Here is a 17234-nt window from a genome sequence, read left to right as displayed (position 1 = left end):
TTCTTTCAAGTCTAAGTATATTGGCTTCAATATGATGTGTGTAATTTGATCAAAATCTATTTTAAACACTAACATAATATTTCTGATAGGAAAAAGACATTCAAGTATTTTCAGTTATTCTGTTACTAATATCCCTACCACAGGTTGTCAGATAAGTATATGTTTCTTCCCTAGAGAAGCATCAATATAATTTTAAATAGGAAAAAAAACTCTCATGTACTACACAAACACCTTAAAGTAAAGCTATGAGAAAAATGCTTCTAAATATTTCTTTACATTTGTGACAAAAAGTTAATGGAAGCCACATTCTCCTCTTTCAACAAAAGTTGAAAAAAAACTCCAACCATATGGAGTCATCCCAAATCCACACTTCCTGAACATAATCCTGCCCGTAAGAGGCCTCACCCAGAATAGTTTGATTTCTAATTTATAAATTTAATGATACTAAGTACTTTTTTCATAAACATATTCAATTCTCCATATACCACGAAGCACTTACTATTTGTTAGATAAACAAAAATGGCTATTTCTTTCCCTGGCCTAGGGCTTGTGACAGCTGAAAGTACATTTATGCTTTGGTTTCTAAACATACATGTCAGGTGCCAGGTTTCTAATAGAAATCATAATTAGAAGCTGGCAAAGTCATACTCCTTAGTTTTCCAAGCAAATCATGATCTGAATAACCCAAGCAAAACTGGGAGTTTTTTTTTTGATGCTTTCTCAAAAGTTAATCCTCAAAGAGAAAAGACCCTGACTTATATTTCAGCAGAGGCTGAGGAATCCTCCCATGTGCTTTCTTTCCATCCTTAGTTTTTACCCAGCAGTTTTGCTACTCAAACAAATTTCTATGACTAATCTTGGAACACACATTCTACTTATTCTTAGATCATCCCCTTAACTTCTTTGCCTAACAAAAACCAGTATCTGCCTAACAGAACAGTATTACCCTAGACAGTTCTTTTATGCAGACCTTACTTAAGCAATTTCAAATAAATCAATGCCATTTCAACTCAAACACTAAAGGATAAGGGCAGACTACTCTTCAAAGCAGTAAAACCCAATAATTGTCCTAATTTCTGAGGCCCATCGCAGCCGCTTAGTCATTGCTGAGGCCCTCCCACCAATGCCCCTGCTATCTCCTTCCTTGCAGCTTCCTTTCCTTACCCTGAGGAGTTCTGCAAAATAAGTCTTCAAGATGTGAGCTGCTAATTTTGCTTAGGTTCACAGGATACAGATAGAGACACAAATAGAGGAAGTAGAAAAACCAAAACCATATGGGAAAGAGAAGTCAATCAAATAACATGTAGCTATTAGCAACTCCTTGGCTTTTTATAGCCAACATCCTGGAAAACCTAACACCTACAGGTGAGTAGTCCCTGAAGTGCCCATGTTTGGGAAAACACCTATAATGTATTTACAGGGGAAGCAAGCCCATTAGGGCAGTGACGAGCAAAGCATGAACTAGAGATGTTAGAGCTTAAGAATGGACAGCCTAGGGACTGATCAGAAGCAATGGGGAGGGAGGAGGGAAGTCCAGGATGACCGTCAGGTGTTTCGAGTAAGCTTTAGGTGGAAAGTGGCACAGTTGCTGGGATGAAGGATCCAGAAGGAGCCTGGAGAGTGGAGCAGTGGGAGGTTCCCTGCAGGCTGCCCCTGGTGTGTGAGTGCGGGACAGACTGAAGAGAAGACCCACTCAGGGACAGGGATTTGGGATTCACCATCCCCATGGAGAAATGATAGTGTGTTTTGGTTATTATGCACTTTCTGTCTGCAAATGTTATGGTAATCACTTGGTAATAATTCATTTATTCATAAACCCTAAAAGGTAGAAAAATCCTTATTTCACAGATAAGTAACTGTTACATAACTGACATTAGTTAAGTCACTTTCCTCAAATCAGAAAACTAGTAAGTAGCAAAGCCAAAGCTCAAATACAGGTTTAATATCAGGCTGCCAAGTTACATTTCTTCTACCCAGAATGAGCAAGACAAACTGCCAATACACACTCTGTGGGAAAACCAATACCTCAGTGTGGCAAACAGACTAACTGTCCTTACCCTCAGAGCATCACCTTGTAAGTTCTCATACTTTTGAAGATAACACCATAGGTTTCAATTCATCAGTGATGATTCAGCTCAATCCTGACAACAGACACTAAAAGTAATCAACTACATGACTGGCAAACTTTTAAGTGATAGGCTTTCACAGTTTATATTATTATTTTTTTTAGTATAAATAATCTCTCATCCAGGACTAGTACCTATATGATCACATAAGAACACATTTAACCTAATAATTAAGGATTTTTTTTATCAAAGTTTCTCCAAACACAAAAAACATCAGAGGCCATTTAGTACACAAATACTAGAAGAGCAGGAACCAGGGAATCGCCTGCAGGCTGGAGGGCTAGCCTTTGGTCTGGAAACTTTCAACAACATGCTATAATTTTTTCCCTAAAGAATAGGCACAGAGCCAGGTATGGTAATGCACACCTATAATCCCAGCAGCTCAGGAGGCTGAGGCAGGAGGATAGTGAGTTCAAAGCTAGCTTCAGCAAAAAGCGAGGCACTAAGCAACTCAGCAAGACCCTGTCTCTAAATAAAATATAATAGGGCTGGGGATGTGGCTCAGTGGTTAAGAGCCCCTGAGTTCAATCCCTAGTACTCTCCCCCCCCCCCACCCAAAAAAAAAAAAAAGAAAAAGAATGGGCATGGATTACTAGAAATGTGGAAAGATAGGAGGGAACACAAAGAACTGGAGAAAAGTGGTGCTGAGGAGCAGAAGCAGCCCCCATTTGGAAGGAGTCAGGGGGCCTAGGTGTTTCAGCTGCTGTTAACCTGGCCCTTCACCATAGTCACTCATTGAGTGACCTTGAAGTAATCTCCTAGTTCTCTGAGAAAACAGCCAATAATGGAAGTCACATCATAGATTTGGTGAGACTGTAATATATGCAAAGCATTTCGTGTAGTCTCTAATATATTGTAAGTCATAATTATTAGAAGAAAACTCAAAGAACCTTTTATCTGCCCAGACTAATATCATTTAGAGTTGCTTTAAGAAATTACATTTTGTGAAGGGTAACATAACTTGTTGCCAAAATCAATCTAAATTTACCTAGAGAGCCTCAGTGGATTGGCTACCTGAGGCCACCATTTCTTTTTCCAGAATCCTGCAGGATCTGCTACTGGGGGTACAGGGCAAGCAATGCAGTTTTCCGTTCTGTTATAGTAAAGCACTCAATTAATTATCTTTACCTTCGAGCTTTCACCAAGTAGACATCTTTGTGAATGCAGGATACACAGAACCCAAACAAATAGGTAGCATTGGCTGAAACCACAGCATGGGAAATCAGAATGCTCAGAAAACAGACTTCCTGATTATTGGTCAAAACTTACTGGCCTGGCTGGGGTTGTAGCTCAGAGGTAGAGGGCTTGCCTGGCACGTGTAAGGCACCAGATTCAATGCACAGCACCACATTAAAAAATAAATAAATAAAATAAAGGCATTGTGTTCATCTACAATTAAAAAAAATTTTAAAAAACTTAGTGGTATAAGAGACTTTTTGGAAGAGTAACATCCAATATCGGCTAGGTTGTAGAGAAAGAGGCCCTTTTGTGCAGAGCTGATGGAGGCAGAGCTGGATACAATTTTTCTAGAGAGCAATTTGACAATGCCCATCACAGGTGTTCAGAAAACACATAGTTGACACTGTGATCTTTGCTAAGAACAAAAGCCTGTGTCCCTAAAACTTAGCAACAATATATTCCTTTATAAATCACTTATAATTTTAAAAAAACTTAGGATATAAGAGAATAATAAGGTTTTATGATGGCTATATAGCTACTAAATGTTATGGAAATTACTCAGAAATATGAAAAGACTTTCATTATATATTTATATAGTAGCTGAAAAAAGGTAACAAACCATGTGTTTTTGATTAAGATCCTCTAGCTGGAAACAACAGGAAAACAACTCAAGAGATCAGGAAGGAAGGAGGTCAACAACATTAGGAAGATAATGGGATGAGAGGAAGATAAGCAATAGGGCTTCATATCAGAAATGGAAAGCTATTAAGACCTCTCCCATGCCCCTCTCTATCTGCCTCACTCACTCTCACGGCAGATCAGCGCTCTTGGTGGATCCTTCTTAATGGAAGAATATGGCTCCCCATATGGTCCAGTTCTGAAACAGTACAGACCAGACACATCTGCATTCAGAATAAAAGTTTGATGAGGGAGGCATGAGTGCTCCACAGCTTGATGACATCCAGTACCAATGCAGTCTTCAGGGGCCCAAAGAAAGGGGGCTGGCTGGTGAGGGCGAGGGAAACATCCCTGCAGGATCTGGTACTGGGGGTACAGGGCAAGCACATTTCTTAGTTTTAGAAAGAAAGTTGTCTTCCTAGAAAAATTAATAGAAAAGTATAAACCAGACTTCAATAGAAGTTTTATTCATCAGGGTAAAACTTAAGCAATTTTATCTTCTTTTGGTTTTCTATAATTTATATTGAAATAAATAGTAATTGATTAAATTTTAAAAGTTAGTTTTTATGACTGTCAGGTCATAATGATTATATAATATTAAGCAAAGGGAAAAATAAAATTTTAAAAAAACACCATATACTCAGAAAAATAATGGGAGAATATACAATAGAATATTAGCAGTGGTGTCCTTATGTAATAGAAGGGCTCGATTTTCTCACTTTTTACCTTCTGCATTTTTCAATTGTTCTATAACAGGTATGCATTGCCTTCATGCTAGAAAAACATATGAAACATGTGTATGCCCAGTGAGCCAAGTTTTTGTAATAAAAAACTAGAATAATATAGACACCACTGTTCCTATATAACAGATAAACCACAGTGGGTTTTGGTGTTTTACCCCCAGCTCAACACCTGCAGATTGCTACAAATCGACAACACTAATCCACTGCTACAGCCACACACACACCTCTCTCTCTCTCTCTCTCTCTCTCTCCTCTCTCTCTCTCTCTCTCTCTCACACACACACAGACACACACACACACACACACACACACACACACACACACACACACACACACACACACACACACACCCCAGGAATTGAATCCAAGGATGTTGACCACTAAGCCACATCCTCAGCCCTTTTTAATTTTGAGTCAGGGTTTCGCTAGGTTGCTTACAACCTCACCAACTTGCTAAGGCTGGCTTTGAATACAAGCTGGGATTACAGGTGTGCATCATCACACTTGGCTCATCATTTATCTTGAGAGTCATTGGCCCACAAAACTAAAGAGTTGAGGAGTTTTTCCAGGACTACATCCAAATAAGTACTGAAAATAAATGACAAGTTCAAAAATAAAACTTGCATGCTGTGATTCCACAAATAACTGTTTGAATGTAGAGAAGATAATATTCAGAGTAATCTTATAGAAATGATACAATAGTAGCATCATATGAAAAATCACTAGGTAGAAGGAAATCAACTATTTCCTGTCCCTACTAGAGAACAGATTAAATAGGTTTAGTGGTAGGAGTGTTTTAACCATACCATCAGTCTTGTTGAGTGCAAAAAGCTCTGAGCTAAAAAATAAATTAGAATTTGAAGAAAAACAAAATTTAACACTGACTGCATTGCCACACGATGGCTCCCTGTGTTCTCTTGTCACTGAACAGTCCTAATGACATTTTTACTGTCTTACCTAAACCACAAAGTTAAATTATAAATGAAAATCCATAGAAAATGTGGGGAAACTAGAGAACAGTCTTTTCCTATTTTCTCAGAATCTTTGAATTAGATAAATTAGAGCTATCTATACATACAGGGTAGACAGGAGCAATGCCTGGCTGTAGACTTCTTTCTAGCTCTCTATATACTGTGACAAAGCCTTAAAATAAGGTTTAAAAACACCTACCAATAAAACAAGTAAAATATGCCCTAAAATTTTAATGGAACTACTTCATTGTTCATAATACTCGACCACTGGAATATAGCTTTGGAATTTAATAACAAAATATTTTAAACAAATATTTAAGGTTTTATATATTTATGCTACTATGCTCTAAATGAATATATTTATACTATGGCACTTGAAAACGTCTATCAAAGTGGGGTCTTTGCTATTTTGACCATCCTCAATTAATCATTCTTATTTTCACCTCTGAAAAGCTTAATCACATTGACTCAAATTCCTCTGAACTGTTTGTTGTTGTTGTTGTTGTTGTTGTTGTTGTTGTTGTTATTGTTGTTTGGTTTTGTTTTGTTTTGGTTTTTTTTGTTTTGTTTTGTTTTGGTACTGGGGACTGAACCCAGAGGTGCTTAACCACTGAGCCACATCCTCACCAGCCCTTTTTTTTTTTTTTAATTTGAGTCAGAGTCTCACCAAGTTTCTTACGGTCTTGCTAAGTTGCTGAAGCTGGCCTTGAGCTTGGGGTCCCCCTGCCTCAGCCTCCTGAGTCTTTGGGATTATAGCCATACACTACCATACCCATTTTTCATAAGGAAAAAAATGGAAGGAGATATAGTGAAATGGCTATGATACCCATGGTAATACTAAGGGTAAAATGTCCAAAATATAATCAATTCTTTAGATAAACTCATATTATATATAGCTTTGAACAAAAAAGATAAAAGAATTAGATGTTGATGTCAACGTTTTCAGAAAAAGATACAGCAATGAATATAAAAGCATTATTATGTTATTACAGATGATTTATAAAAACAACTAGCCTAACAATATAAATCTCCTTAAAATGCAAACACTATATTATCTCAACATGAATTACAGAGTAAGATGTTTTTCTAGTAAATTGTGAAAATTGAAATTCATTTTTAGATAACACTCAGAAAATAAAAAATACTGCTCCTATTTTAATTCAGCATGTATTTCTCAAAATCAGATACACCATGAACATGATGAGTTTAGATTATACTTTTACATCTTCTTTAACTAACCAAGTGAAAAACCCAATACACACATAGGTACTTTGATCAGTACATAAAATAGCAATAGGTAAGCAGTTTAGAAAACAGAACACAATTAAAGCAATATAATAATGGTACAGAGGCACCCATTTAACCCAAAAAGAAATATGTGGGCCACAAAATACTGTTCCATCTAACCTCTAGATAGTCTGTATATTTTGACCTTATAGTAGTCAAAATATTTAGTATTAAAGTAAAGCTCAGGTTCTATTACCTGTAAAGGTCTAATATAGGGCTTGGTTTGTGGCTTGATGGTAGAGCACTTGCCTAGCATTTGTGAGGCACTGAGTTTGATTCTCAGCACCACATTTAATAAATGAAGGTCCATTAACAACTAAAAAAAAAAAAGGCCTAATGCAGCAGGAAAAAAATGCCATTTTATGCTACTAATGATTTTTAACTAAATCTTTTATATTATGTATTTAGCACATGAAAAATTATATACAGATTTTTAAAAATCAAAAGGGAAGTTTCTACATACATTAAATCTATCATTTCTGTCTTTGCACTGCTAATATAGTGTTTAAATTATGCAAACAAACATCCAGTAAACAGTATTTTATTTTATGACACTCTGCGTTAATACAATAAATATACAAAACTTCCAAACCACTGAAAACATGCAACATCAGAGGGACAGATGAAAGGCATTTATACAGAACCAGGACAGTCACCATGATGGCAGCGCAGTATTACTACCCGACAAAATATACACACACCCTAGACAAAGAGTCCAAGTTCCAAATTACAAGTCATTGAGCAATGATTTTCCAGTGTTCAAACTGTAGTTTTAAATAAAACAGCCATGATTTAATATTGCAAACTGAAAAATGGCCTGGTGCCTACTATGCGAAGACCATTTTAGGACTGGGATACTGGGCCATTTTTAGCTTTAAATATAAAACACTAATAAGTGTCCATTTTTTTGCTGAGTGAAAATGTAATTATTTACTGGTTATTAAGAGAATAGTGAATATAAGAATTTAAAGCTGTTTCATATCTGATCAAACTGTAGGCACTGTCATCATCTCAATGCAGTATTTTTCAAACCATGATTTCTCTCTCAAACTTGTATTAACCCCCAAAATGGTTTTAAAATGGGATTTCCTCCATTTATTCATGAAAAGATATTGTGGGTTGGAATTATTCTTTGGGGATTTCTACATAAGAGAAACAATCCAATTCTGAAGGGAAACATAATAGTATTTTCCAAAATCATCTGACATCTTTTATTTGTAGTTCAGAGAAAAACAAAAATGGACTTGGGATATAAGTCAATGGTGGCTCTAAGTGCTCTTGTACTCTGTGGTTAGTATTTTGAACGTCTGTAAAATCCACCCTCAATAAAGCACACTGATGAAACAGATTTTCATTAAGATTTTAGGCTCTAAAAAAATAGAAGTGCTGAGTTGGTTGAAAATGTAGATGAAGATTATCATTGATCAGAAATACTTATAAAAACAGCTTTAAATTCATATTCTGAATCACATTTTCTTCAGAATAGAAGAAATATGTTCCAAGTATATTATTACTCAATAAAGTATCAAATAAATCAAATGTAAACACCATCTGGATGTATCTGCATTACCTAGTATCACACAGAGCTTCTTCATAAATAGGAAGAACTTGGCATCCCACCCCTGGCAGGAAATTATTTTAATTCCAGATTTAGGAAGAGAATAAAAGTGACTTAACCATTTATGTTTTAAAAAAGGGGGATTTGCTGTCTCAAATAATAGAGTCCCATAGACCATCCTTACTTAAAATCAAGTTGAATAAATCACTACCTGTATTTCTAGAATCTAAAATTAGCTGAAGACTTTCATAACACAGTAGCATCACTTACAAATGCTTTTAATTCATTTAATCTGTACTAAAAACAACTTAAAGTTTGAACCCATGTATACCATAAGAATGAAGTTCTATGCTGCATAGTAACAATTTAAATGTGATTATGTTCACAATTAATGCATTTAACTGTATTTGTATTTATTTGCTTGGTGCAATGTTTTGTTTTTCCTATTGCTGAATTTTAAATGTATTCAGTCTGTCTCAAAAACTGAAGACTTAGGTGACTTAGGGATTCAAGTATATTAGAAATGCTAGGGTCTTTTATTTTTAATGCCACTAGAAATGAGAGAATAAAAGAAAAGTCCCTTAAATACTGTATGTTCTTTATAGACAAGAGTTAGGCTAGCTTTTAATACCTCTGTCAAAAATCACACACACACACAAACACACACCCCAAAATAAGCTGCCAAACACAATCTCAGTCCAATTAAAAAGAGTAGCCACAAGAATGTATTGAAGTCTCCATACAGTAAAATTTTACTGTATGAATACTGAAAATTAAAAGATAAAATAAAAGGAATTATTGTCACTATATTCCATTGCATTAACTACCTTCTTTTTGGATAATGCACTGCATATTATATTAAAGTCTCATATTGTACCCCAATAAATTTTTATTTAAAAGAAACTATTACAGAAAATCATTTCTATGATTCCATAAACAACCTTTGCTTCTACAACTATAAGCAGTACAGAACCCAAAATACTAAGTCTTTTAATTTAAGAAACATAGTACCCATGCAAGATAAGAGACTGTTATCAAAATATCAACTACTCTCAAAAAATAAAATAAAACGAAGATAAAATATACATTATCTACCAAAGCACACAGGCTCTTCACTGGTGACTGAAACTAGTAACAAGCGAGCCAATTTAAAAATCCATAAGTCTCTGCTGGCCTACTTCTTTCAATATAAATTGGGGAAAAAGAACAAAACACTGCTTTACTATTCCGATGTGTAATCCTTATCTCTAAAGATTCTTGAAAGAACTACAATTAGTGCTAAGTGCTTTTTTCATCGTAAGTAACATATTAATTTCAGTGTGTCACCACTGAAATAATTTGCTGAACGTCATCCCCCAAAAAATATGGAGAATATTTATTTAGCGTGTAATATTTTTTTTCTGCAAGGGGCATTGAAATATTAAGAAACTATTAGGTCAAGTAATAAGACAAGGACATTGTTCTGATTTTAGCCCATGCACGTGTGAATGGGAAATATCCATGCTGTGTGTATTGTGTGTTTCCAACATAAAAATATTTGTAAATACAGTAACTGGAGAGAAAAGTACAGTCAAAAGGTAACAGTGTATTGTGGGAAGGTTCTCTAGATTTGGTTACCCTTGAAGGCATTCTGCGCTGCACTCGTTGCTGCAGTGGAAGCTGCATTTGCAGCTGCGGTCTGGACAGTTTTGTTGGACATCACGCCTGTTGCAAACTCTTGCTGGGCCTTCTCAAAACTAGCACCTGTTGTGCGATACAGTCCATGTACCTACGGAGGCACAAGAAAGTGGAGAAGATGAGCAGCAATCTACACATTCACTTCCAGCAGCTTGAAATTAATCTCAATGTTATTCAGAGATACAAGGACTAGATTCCAGTCAGGATTCCTATGGTCAGGAACAATAGCCACCATGCCGGCACACATATTGAAATATTTTCCAAATGCAGGTTTTTTATTTTCTTCCCCAAGCAGAAGACATAATTATGGTAACAAAAACCAAAAATAATTTAAAGAACAATTTCTGGACCAACTACAAAAGCTATGTTTTCTTTTGTACTTAATTCATTAAGATATGAACGACATTAGAACAGAATGGTTTAAACATAACAAAAGAGACAATCTGACTTTAATTTATGGCCCCAGACAATTTGAAGAGAACAATACCATATCTATTTCTAATTTGGTCACATACACAGCACGATTATAATCTAGTGATACCATTTGATCATTTAGCAAAGAAAGCACTATAAACATACTGTTGCTGTCCACTATATCATTTAATATTTTGGGTACAATAAGTCCTAAAAGATTTATGAAGAAATGCTGTGGGGAATTGACTCTCCATACTGATCCGCTACTAAAATCTTGAAGTTTATTTTCCTGAGCAAGGTTCAAAACTTTTCTATCATAATACATTTTAAGCTGCATAATCAAATTATGAAGCCCATCAGTACATATCATGAGCCACTTAACACAAATTTTAAAAAGAAACTAATAATATAAATTAAAACAAGCATTCATTACATGACTAAAAACTTTGGGGGTGGGCAATAAGTGAACCAGCAATTAAATTGCACTCTGATTAGAACTAAATTAGAAGGCTCCCCCAAATGCAGTCAATGCATGTTTTAGGGAAGGGCTAAGTACACCCAAGTGGATGTGGAGTAAGAAAAAGTAGAATAGGTCACAGCTCATGTCAAGACACTTATTCTACAAGTGTCTACTGAATGTCTACTTTTGGCCTACTACAGCAGGCAGGTGAAGATTTGGTTTGGAGCTCAGGAGAGGAACAGGCTGAAGACATGAACTTGGAAACCACTGATATATATTATCAACTAAAGATTTGTGTTCTCTCTCTCTGAATTCTTATGCTGAAACCCCAGTCCCCAATATGATGGTGGTGGAAGGTAGGCACTTGCGTGAAGCCCTCACGAATGGGATTAGTGCTCTATAAGAGAGAGCTCTCCTGTCTCTCTTACCACATCAGGACACAGAAGATGGCAATTTATAAATCAGGAAACAGGCCTCAACCTGATACTGAATCTTCTCTAATGTGCCTTGATGTTATATTTCCCAGCCTCCAGAATTGTGAGGAAAAAAAAATTTTTAATGTTCTTTAAGTCACCCAATCTATGATATTTTTGTTAGAGTAGCACAAAGAAATTAAGGTACCATATAAATGGTAGCTGAAATCTTGGCCTGGATGAAACTGTGTTTAAAGAACATAAAGTAGAAAGAAAAATCAGATACAGAAACCTATTAAGGTACTAGTATTTGAAAGGCATCTAAAGCAAGGAGGAATGATTAGAAGAGAAATGGCAATAACAGCCAGGTTCTTCTTACTAATGCCAAGGGAAGAAACTGTGTTCAAGAATGAAATCCTGGGTAAAAGATAAAAATACAAAGACAGCTAGGTGGTGGTGCATGCCTGTAATCCCAGAGACTCAAGAGGCTCAGGCAGGAGGATCACAAGTTCAAAGCCAGACTCAGTGACTTAGTGAGGCCCTAAGCAACTTAGCAAGACCAAGGCTCAAAAAATATTAAGGGCTAGGGTTGTGACTCAATGATAAAATGGCTCTGGATCCCCAGTACAAAAACACAAAGCAAAAACAAAGACACAGACAGCTCCAAGTACTTCTGATATATTGGTGAAAGTGAATGCCATATTACTATGACTGAAGTATAAAATGGTCAGGGAGAGAAAGAGCACCAACAAATACACACATTGGTAAACCCTCCAATTCTTTTTCCCTAGTACTTTAGCACTACCGTAAGTTTAGAAGTCATTATTTTTATTCCCTTTTCAAACCAAGTTTTCCATGGAAAATTAAAGATACAAACAAATTACTACCTCTATGTGGGAGAAAAGTAGGTCACAGTGAGTACAAATGATTGGATCCTGGAAAATAAGTGTATTAAAGAAATTTAATAAACCTTCTTTTCACACTAAACCCAGTCACAGTGTAATGCAAGTACAAGTCCACTCGCCAGTCTTATCCCCTCTTCCCACAAGTCTGTGGGCATGTAACAAATAAATGTGACTTCAAACTTGTTTTACTATTATTTTCTTTCTCAAACTTGTATTAAATTGATCAGCTGGTGTATGTGTTCATGGCATCAGAGTTTAATTACTTAAAATGTAACCCAGAGTCTGGCAGAGCAGAGAGGTAAGGAGCAAGCACATGCTTCCAACAGTCTATATCCATATAGACCCAGAGAGCCACCTAGAGGGAAAAGGTCACATACATATTCTGTGTATAATGCTCAAATGGCTATAAATCCATTAAAGGGTAACTTCTTTATTCCAGAGCCCCATGAAAGATAATAGACCAATCATGATGATCAACATTTCAAAAGGCTTATTGTCCTGCTGTTTCAGCTGTATATATAGCAATGATTCACATTTCTTAGGAAATCAGGGACAAAACCTTAACACATAGGACTATAATATTTATTTCATTTCATTTCATTTCATTTTTTGGTACTGGGGATTGAATCCAGGGATTCTCTATCTCTAAGCTATGCCCCAGCCCTTTTTAGTTTTTATTTTGAGGCAGGGTCTTTCTAAGTTGCCCAGGCAGGCCTTGAACTTGTATCCCTCTTCTCAGTCTCCTGAGTCGCTGGGATTACAGGTGTGCCTCACCATGCCTAGCTAAAGAACTATGATTTTTAAAAAAGTAGCTGGGCACAGTGGTACACACCTACAATCCCAGCAATTTAGGAGGCTGAGCAGAAAGATCACAAGTTTGAGTCCAGTCTTGGTAACATAGACTCTGTCTCAAAAAATAAAAAGAATGAGGATGTAGCTCAGTGGTAAAGTGCCTCTGGGTTCAAGCCCAATACCAAAAAATAAAATAAACAACTTAAATACTTGCAATCTTTCCTATTTATGAGAAATGCATTGACCTTAATATTTAGTTCTGTAAGTATCACAGGAAGGGAAATATATTTGGTATCTACTAATTCTAATTTCCAGCTGACTGATCAACATTTGAAACTTCACCTTTACATCCCATAGAACAAGAATATGTGTTGTCCTATCTGCTCCTCAGAGTTTACCTATGGATCAAATCAGAATATATACCAATAAGTTAAATAATATAAATTAATTTTAAAGTGTCTGCAGAAGCGTCACCACAGCCAGGTGGAGATGCACCTGTTTCTGTTCATGTGCCTGCGCGCTCACTGTGGCTGTGTATGGCAACAAAAACCTGTAAACCACAGAAAGTGAAGAACCATGGCACTTTATATGAAATAATCCAAACACATGTCTCCAATATGGCAGGTAGAATACCTTTTCAAGAAATGACATTTTGCCAAGTGCCGTGGCACACACCTGTAATCCCAGCAGCTCAGGAGGATCGCAAGTTCAAAGCCAGCCTCAGGCAACTTACCGATGCCCCTAAGCAACTCAACTCAACCCTAAGACCCTGTCTCCTAATAAAATACAAAAAAGGGGCTGGCGGATATGGCTCATGATTGAGTACCCCCAGTTCAATCCTTAGTACTAAAAAAATAAAAAAAAGAGAGAGAGAGAAAGAAAATCACATTTCTATTAATATAAGACCCCTGTCATATCAAAGTTATTTTAACTTTTATAAAAGTTAGTAAAATAAAAATGAGTTTTAAAATTATTTTTTCACATTCTTGTTTTGAGTTTTTAAAAAACATATGAATCTCTAAGTATACATTTTTCTAATTAAACATTTCCTAGAAACCCAGTATGAACTCTCCTGCCCATAAACAGGGTAAGATATTCTTTTCATAACCCAGTTTCATGCAGTTGAAACCCACTCCTCCTTTGACATCTCAGGACTGCTGCTCTGTCCTCTGCTGTGCCTGCACTAGCTGTGCTCTCCCTTCTGCAAGCACCTCTAGCACTTTGTACAGCTTAGTGCATGTACACTGTTCTTCTGCAGGGTTCATCTACTTGTCTTATACCCACATATGCTTTTAGTTATCTGAGGGCAAAGGGCTGTTTTTTACTTGTTGTTACACCCCCTTATAAGACATAGCATAGTAACTTGCAGTAGAAGTCACTGAATAATAATTTGCCTATCTGGAATTAAATGGTCCAATATTGACCTCATTATTAAAAATAAAAGTTACCAAATAAGTAAGTGCAATATGGCTCTAACAGACTACCTGTGTTACAAGGTAAAATGGTTAGTTTACAGTTACCTCAGAGGCTAAGTGTTCTAGAAGCAAACATACTATTTCATACCTACTAGGAAAAGTAGAAAATAACAAGTGCTGGCAGGGATGTAGAACTGATGATTGGAATGTAAAATGATATAGGCACTGCAGAAAAGAGTTTGGAAGTTCTTCAAACAGCTAAACAGAAAATTACCATTATGACCATGTAACAATTCCACTTCTAGGTATATACACAAAAGAAGTGAAAGCAAGGACTCAAACAGTTCCTTCTAGACCAATCTTCACAAGCAGTATTATTCACAGAAGCCAAAAAGTGGGGAAAAACAAGTGTCTGGGCTGGGATGTGGCTCAGTGATAGAGCACTTGAATAGCATTGGAAAGGCCCTGGGTTTGATCCCCAGCACCCCCCCCCCACATACACACTCACACAAAAGTGTTCCACACATGAATAAATAATATAGTGTATATACATATAGTGGAATAATGTTCAGTATACAACTATTCAATGCTACAACATGGATTAACCTTGAAAAAATTATACTATGAAATAAGCCAAGTACAAAAAGAAAATATTGTATGATTCATTTATATGAAATATCTAGAACAGGTAATTCACAGAGGCAGGAAATATGTTAGAGATTGTGATGGGCTGAAGTAGGGAGGATAAAGTAATTGCTTAATGATTTCAGTTTCTGTTTAGGGTAATGAAAAATATTTGCAAACAGACAGTGGTAATGGTTGTAAAACCCTTGAATTGCCATTGATTTGTACCTTAAAATGATTCAAATGGCAATTTTTAAATTTTGTTTTAGATATACATTAGAGTATACTTTGACATATTATACATTCATGGAGTATAACTTATTCTAATTAGGATCCCACTCTTGTGGTTGTACATGATATGGAGTTACACTGGCCATGTACTCATGAGTGTAGGAAAGTTTTGTCCAACTCATTGTACTTACTGTCTTTCCTATTTCCATCTCCCATCTCTTCCCTCATTCCCCCTTTGTCTAATCCAATGAACTTCTGTTCTTCCTCTCTATACCTCTCTTGTCGTGGGTTAGCATCCACATATCAGGGAGAACATTTGGCCTTTGGTTTTTTCACTTAGTATGTTAGCCTCCAGTTTCATCCATTTATTGGAAATACCATAATTTCATTCTTCTTTATGGCTGATTAATATTTCATTGTGTATATGTGTGCCTATGTGTACGTACACACACACACACACACAAACACACATATACACACACCTCATTTTTAAATCCATCTGTTTTTTAAATTTTTAAAAAAACATTTTTAAAGTCCTATCTGTTGAAGGTACCTACATTGGTTCCATAGCTTGGCTACTGTGAATTGAGCTGCTATAAAACAATGATGCAGCTGTATCACTGTAGTTTGCTGATTTTTACTCCTTTCAGTATAAACCAAGGAGTGGGATAACTGGGTCAAATGGTGGCTCCTTTCCAAGTTTTCTAAGGAATCTCCATACTGCTTTCCAAAGTGGTTGTGCCAATATGCAGTTCCCACTAGCAATGTATGAGTGAACATTTTTCCCCACATCCTTGCCAACATTTGCTTGTTACTTGTATTCTTGATAATTGTCATTCTTACTGGAGTGAGACATCAGTGTAGTTTTAATTTGCATTTCTCTAATTGCTAAAGATGTTGAACATCAAATGGCAATTTTATGTTATATATATTTTGTCATGATTTTTAAAATGTAATATATCAAAACCACTGAATTGTACACTTTAGTATGTGAACTGCATAATATGTGAATTATATTTCAATAGTTGTTTCAAATGTGTATATAGGATGATTTAGGTAGAAGTATCATGTAACAGCATTATAAATACTCAGCAATATGTCAAATTTGAAGATGTCTAAGTAAAGATGATTCACAATAACATATTAACTTAGTCAGTATCAACTAAGTAACTAGTACTTAACTGAAAAAGAATATAAATATTATGTGCTGGGTGGAGCTCAGTGGTAGAGCACTTGCCTAGCATATGTGAGGTTCTGGGTTCTAATCACCAGCATGGCAAAATTAAAAGGTGGAGAGTTTAGGGTAAACATATAAGGACACCAACTGAGGCTAGTATAGAAACAAACTGCTCAGGAGGGCCATTTTTTTTTTTAAGAGAGAGAGAGAGAGAGAGAGAATTTTTTTAAATATTTATTTTTTAGTTTTCGGCGGACACAACATCTTTGTTTGTATGTGGTGCTGAGGATCAAACCCAGGCCACAGGTACTACCCTACAGTTTGAGCCACATCCCCAGCCCCAGGAGGGCCATTTTTTTCCCTATGAATTCAAAAAGTATTATTCCACATACATGTGTCCTCTGCATGAAAATGTTAAGTATCTGAATCAGCATTTCAATGGGCAATGTGAGTCATCTGGAATTGATTCCTTATCAGGAAAGGCTATAATGCAGCATCATTCTGAGAAAGGCACAGAGAGGAAAAGAGTAGCATGCCTATATGTGACTCTAGAAAAAGAGTAAAATTATTAGTTTTCTATCCTA

At 36.1% G+C, this 17234-nt stretch overlaps 1 protein-coding gene across 2 annotated transcripts in view; it reads right to left on the bottom strand.

Annotated features, from left to right (window-relative positions):
• Positions 1 to 7509: 7509 nt before the first annotated feature.
• Positions 7510 to 17234, bottom strand: part of Scamp1 (secretory carrier membrane protein 1) — a 99484-nt gene continuing 89759 nt past the window's right edge. For both annotated transcript variants that reach the window (XM_021728879.3, XM_005328988.5), the window contains one exon: positions 7510 to 10310. In XM_021728879.3, coding sequence (XP_021584554.1) covers positions 10146 to 10310 — 165 coding nt within the window. In that variant the 3' untranslated portion in view covers positions 7510 to 10145. The remainder of the gene's footprint in view (positions 10311 to 17234) is intronic.

Source organism: Ictidomys tridecemlineatus, chromosome 1 (genome assembly GCF_052094955.1).
Source record: "Ictidomys tridecemlineatus isolate mIctTri1 chromosome 1, mIctTri1.hap1, whole genome shotgun sequence".
Taxonomy (NCBI): Eukaryota; Metazoa; Chordata; class Mammalia; order Rodentia; family Sciuridae; genus Ictidomys; species Ictidomys tridecemlineatus.
Note: the sequence above shows the minus strand (reverse complement) of the source record. Positions and strands in the feature narration are given on the sequence as shown.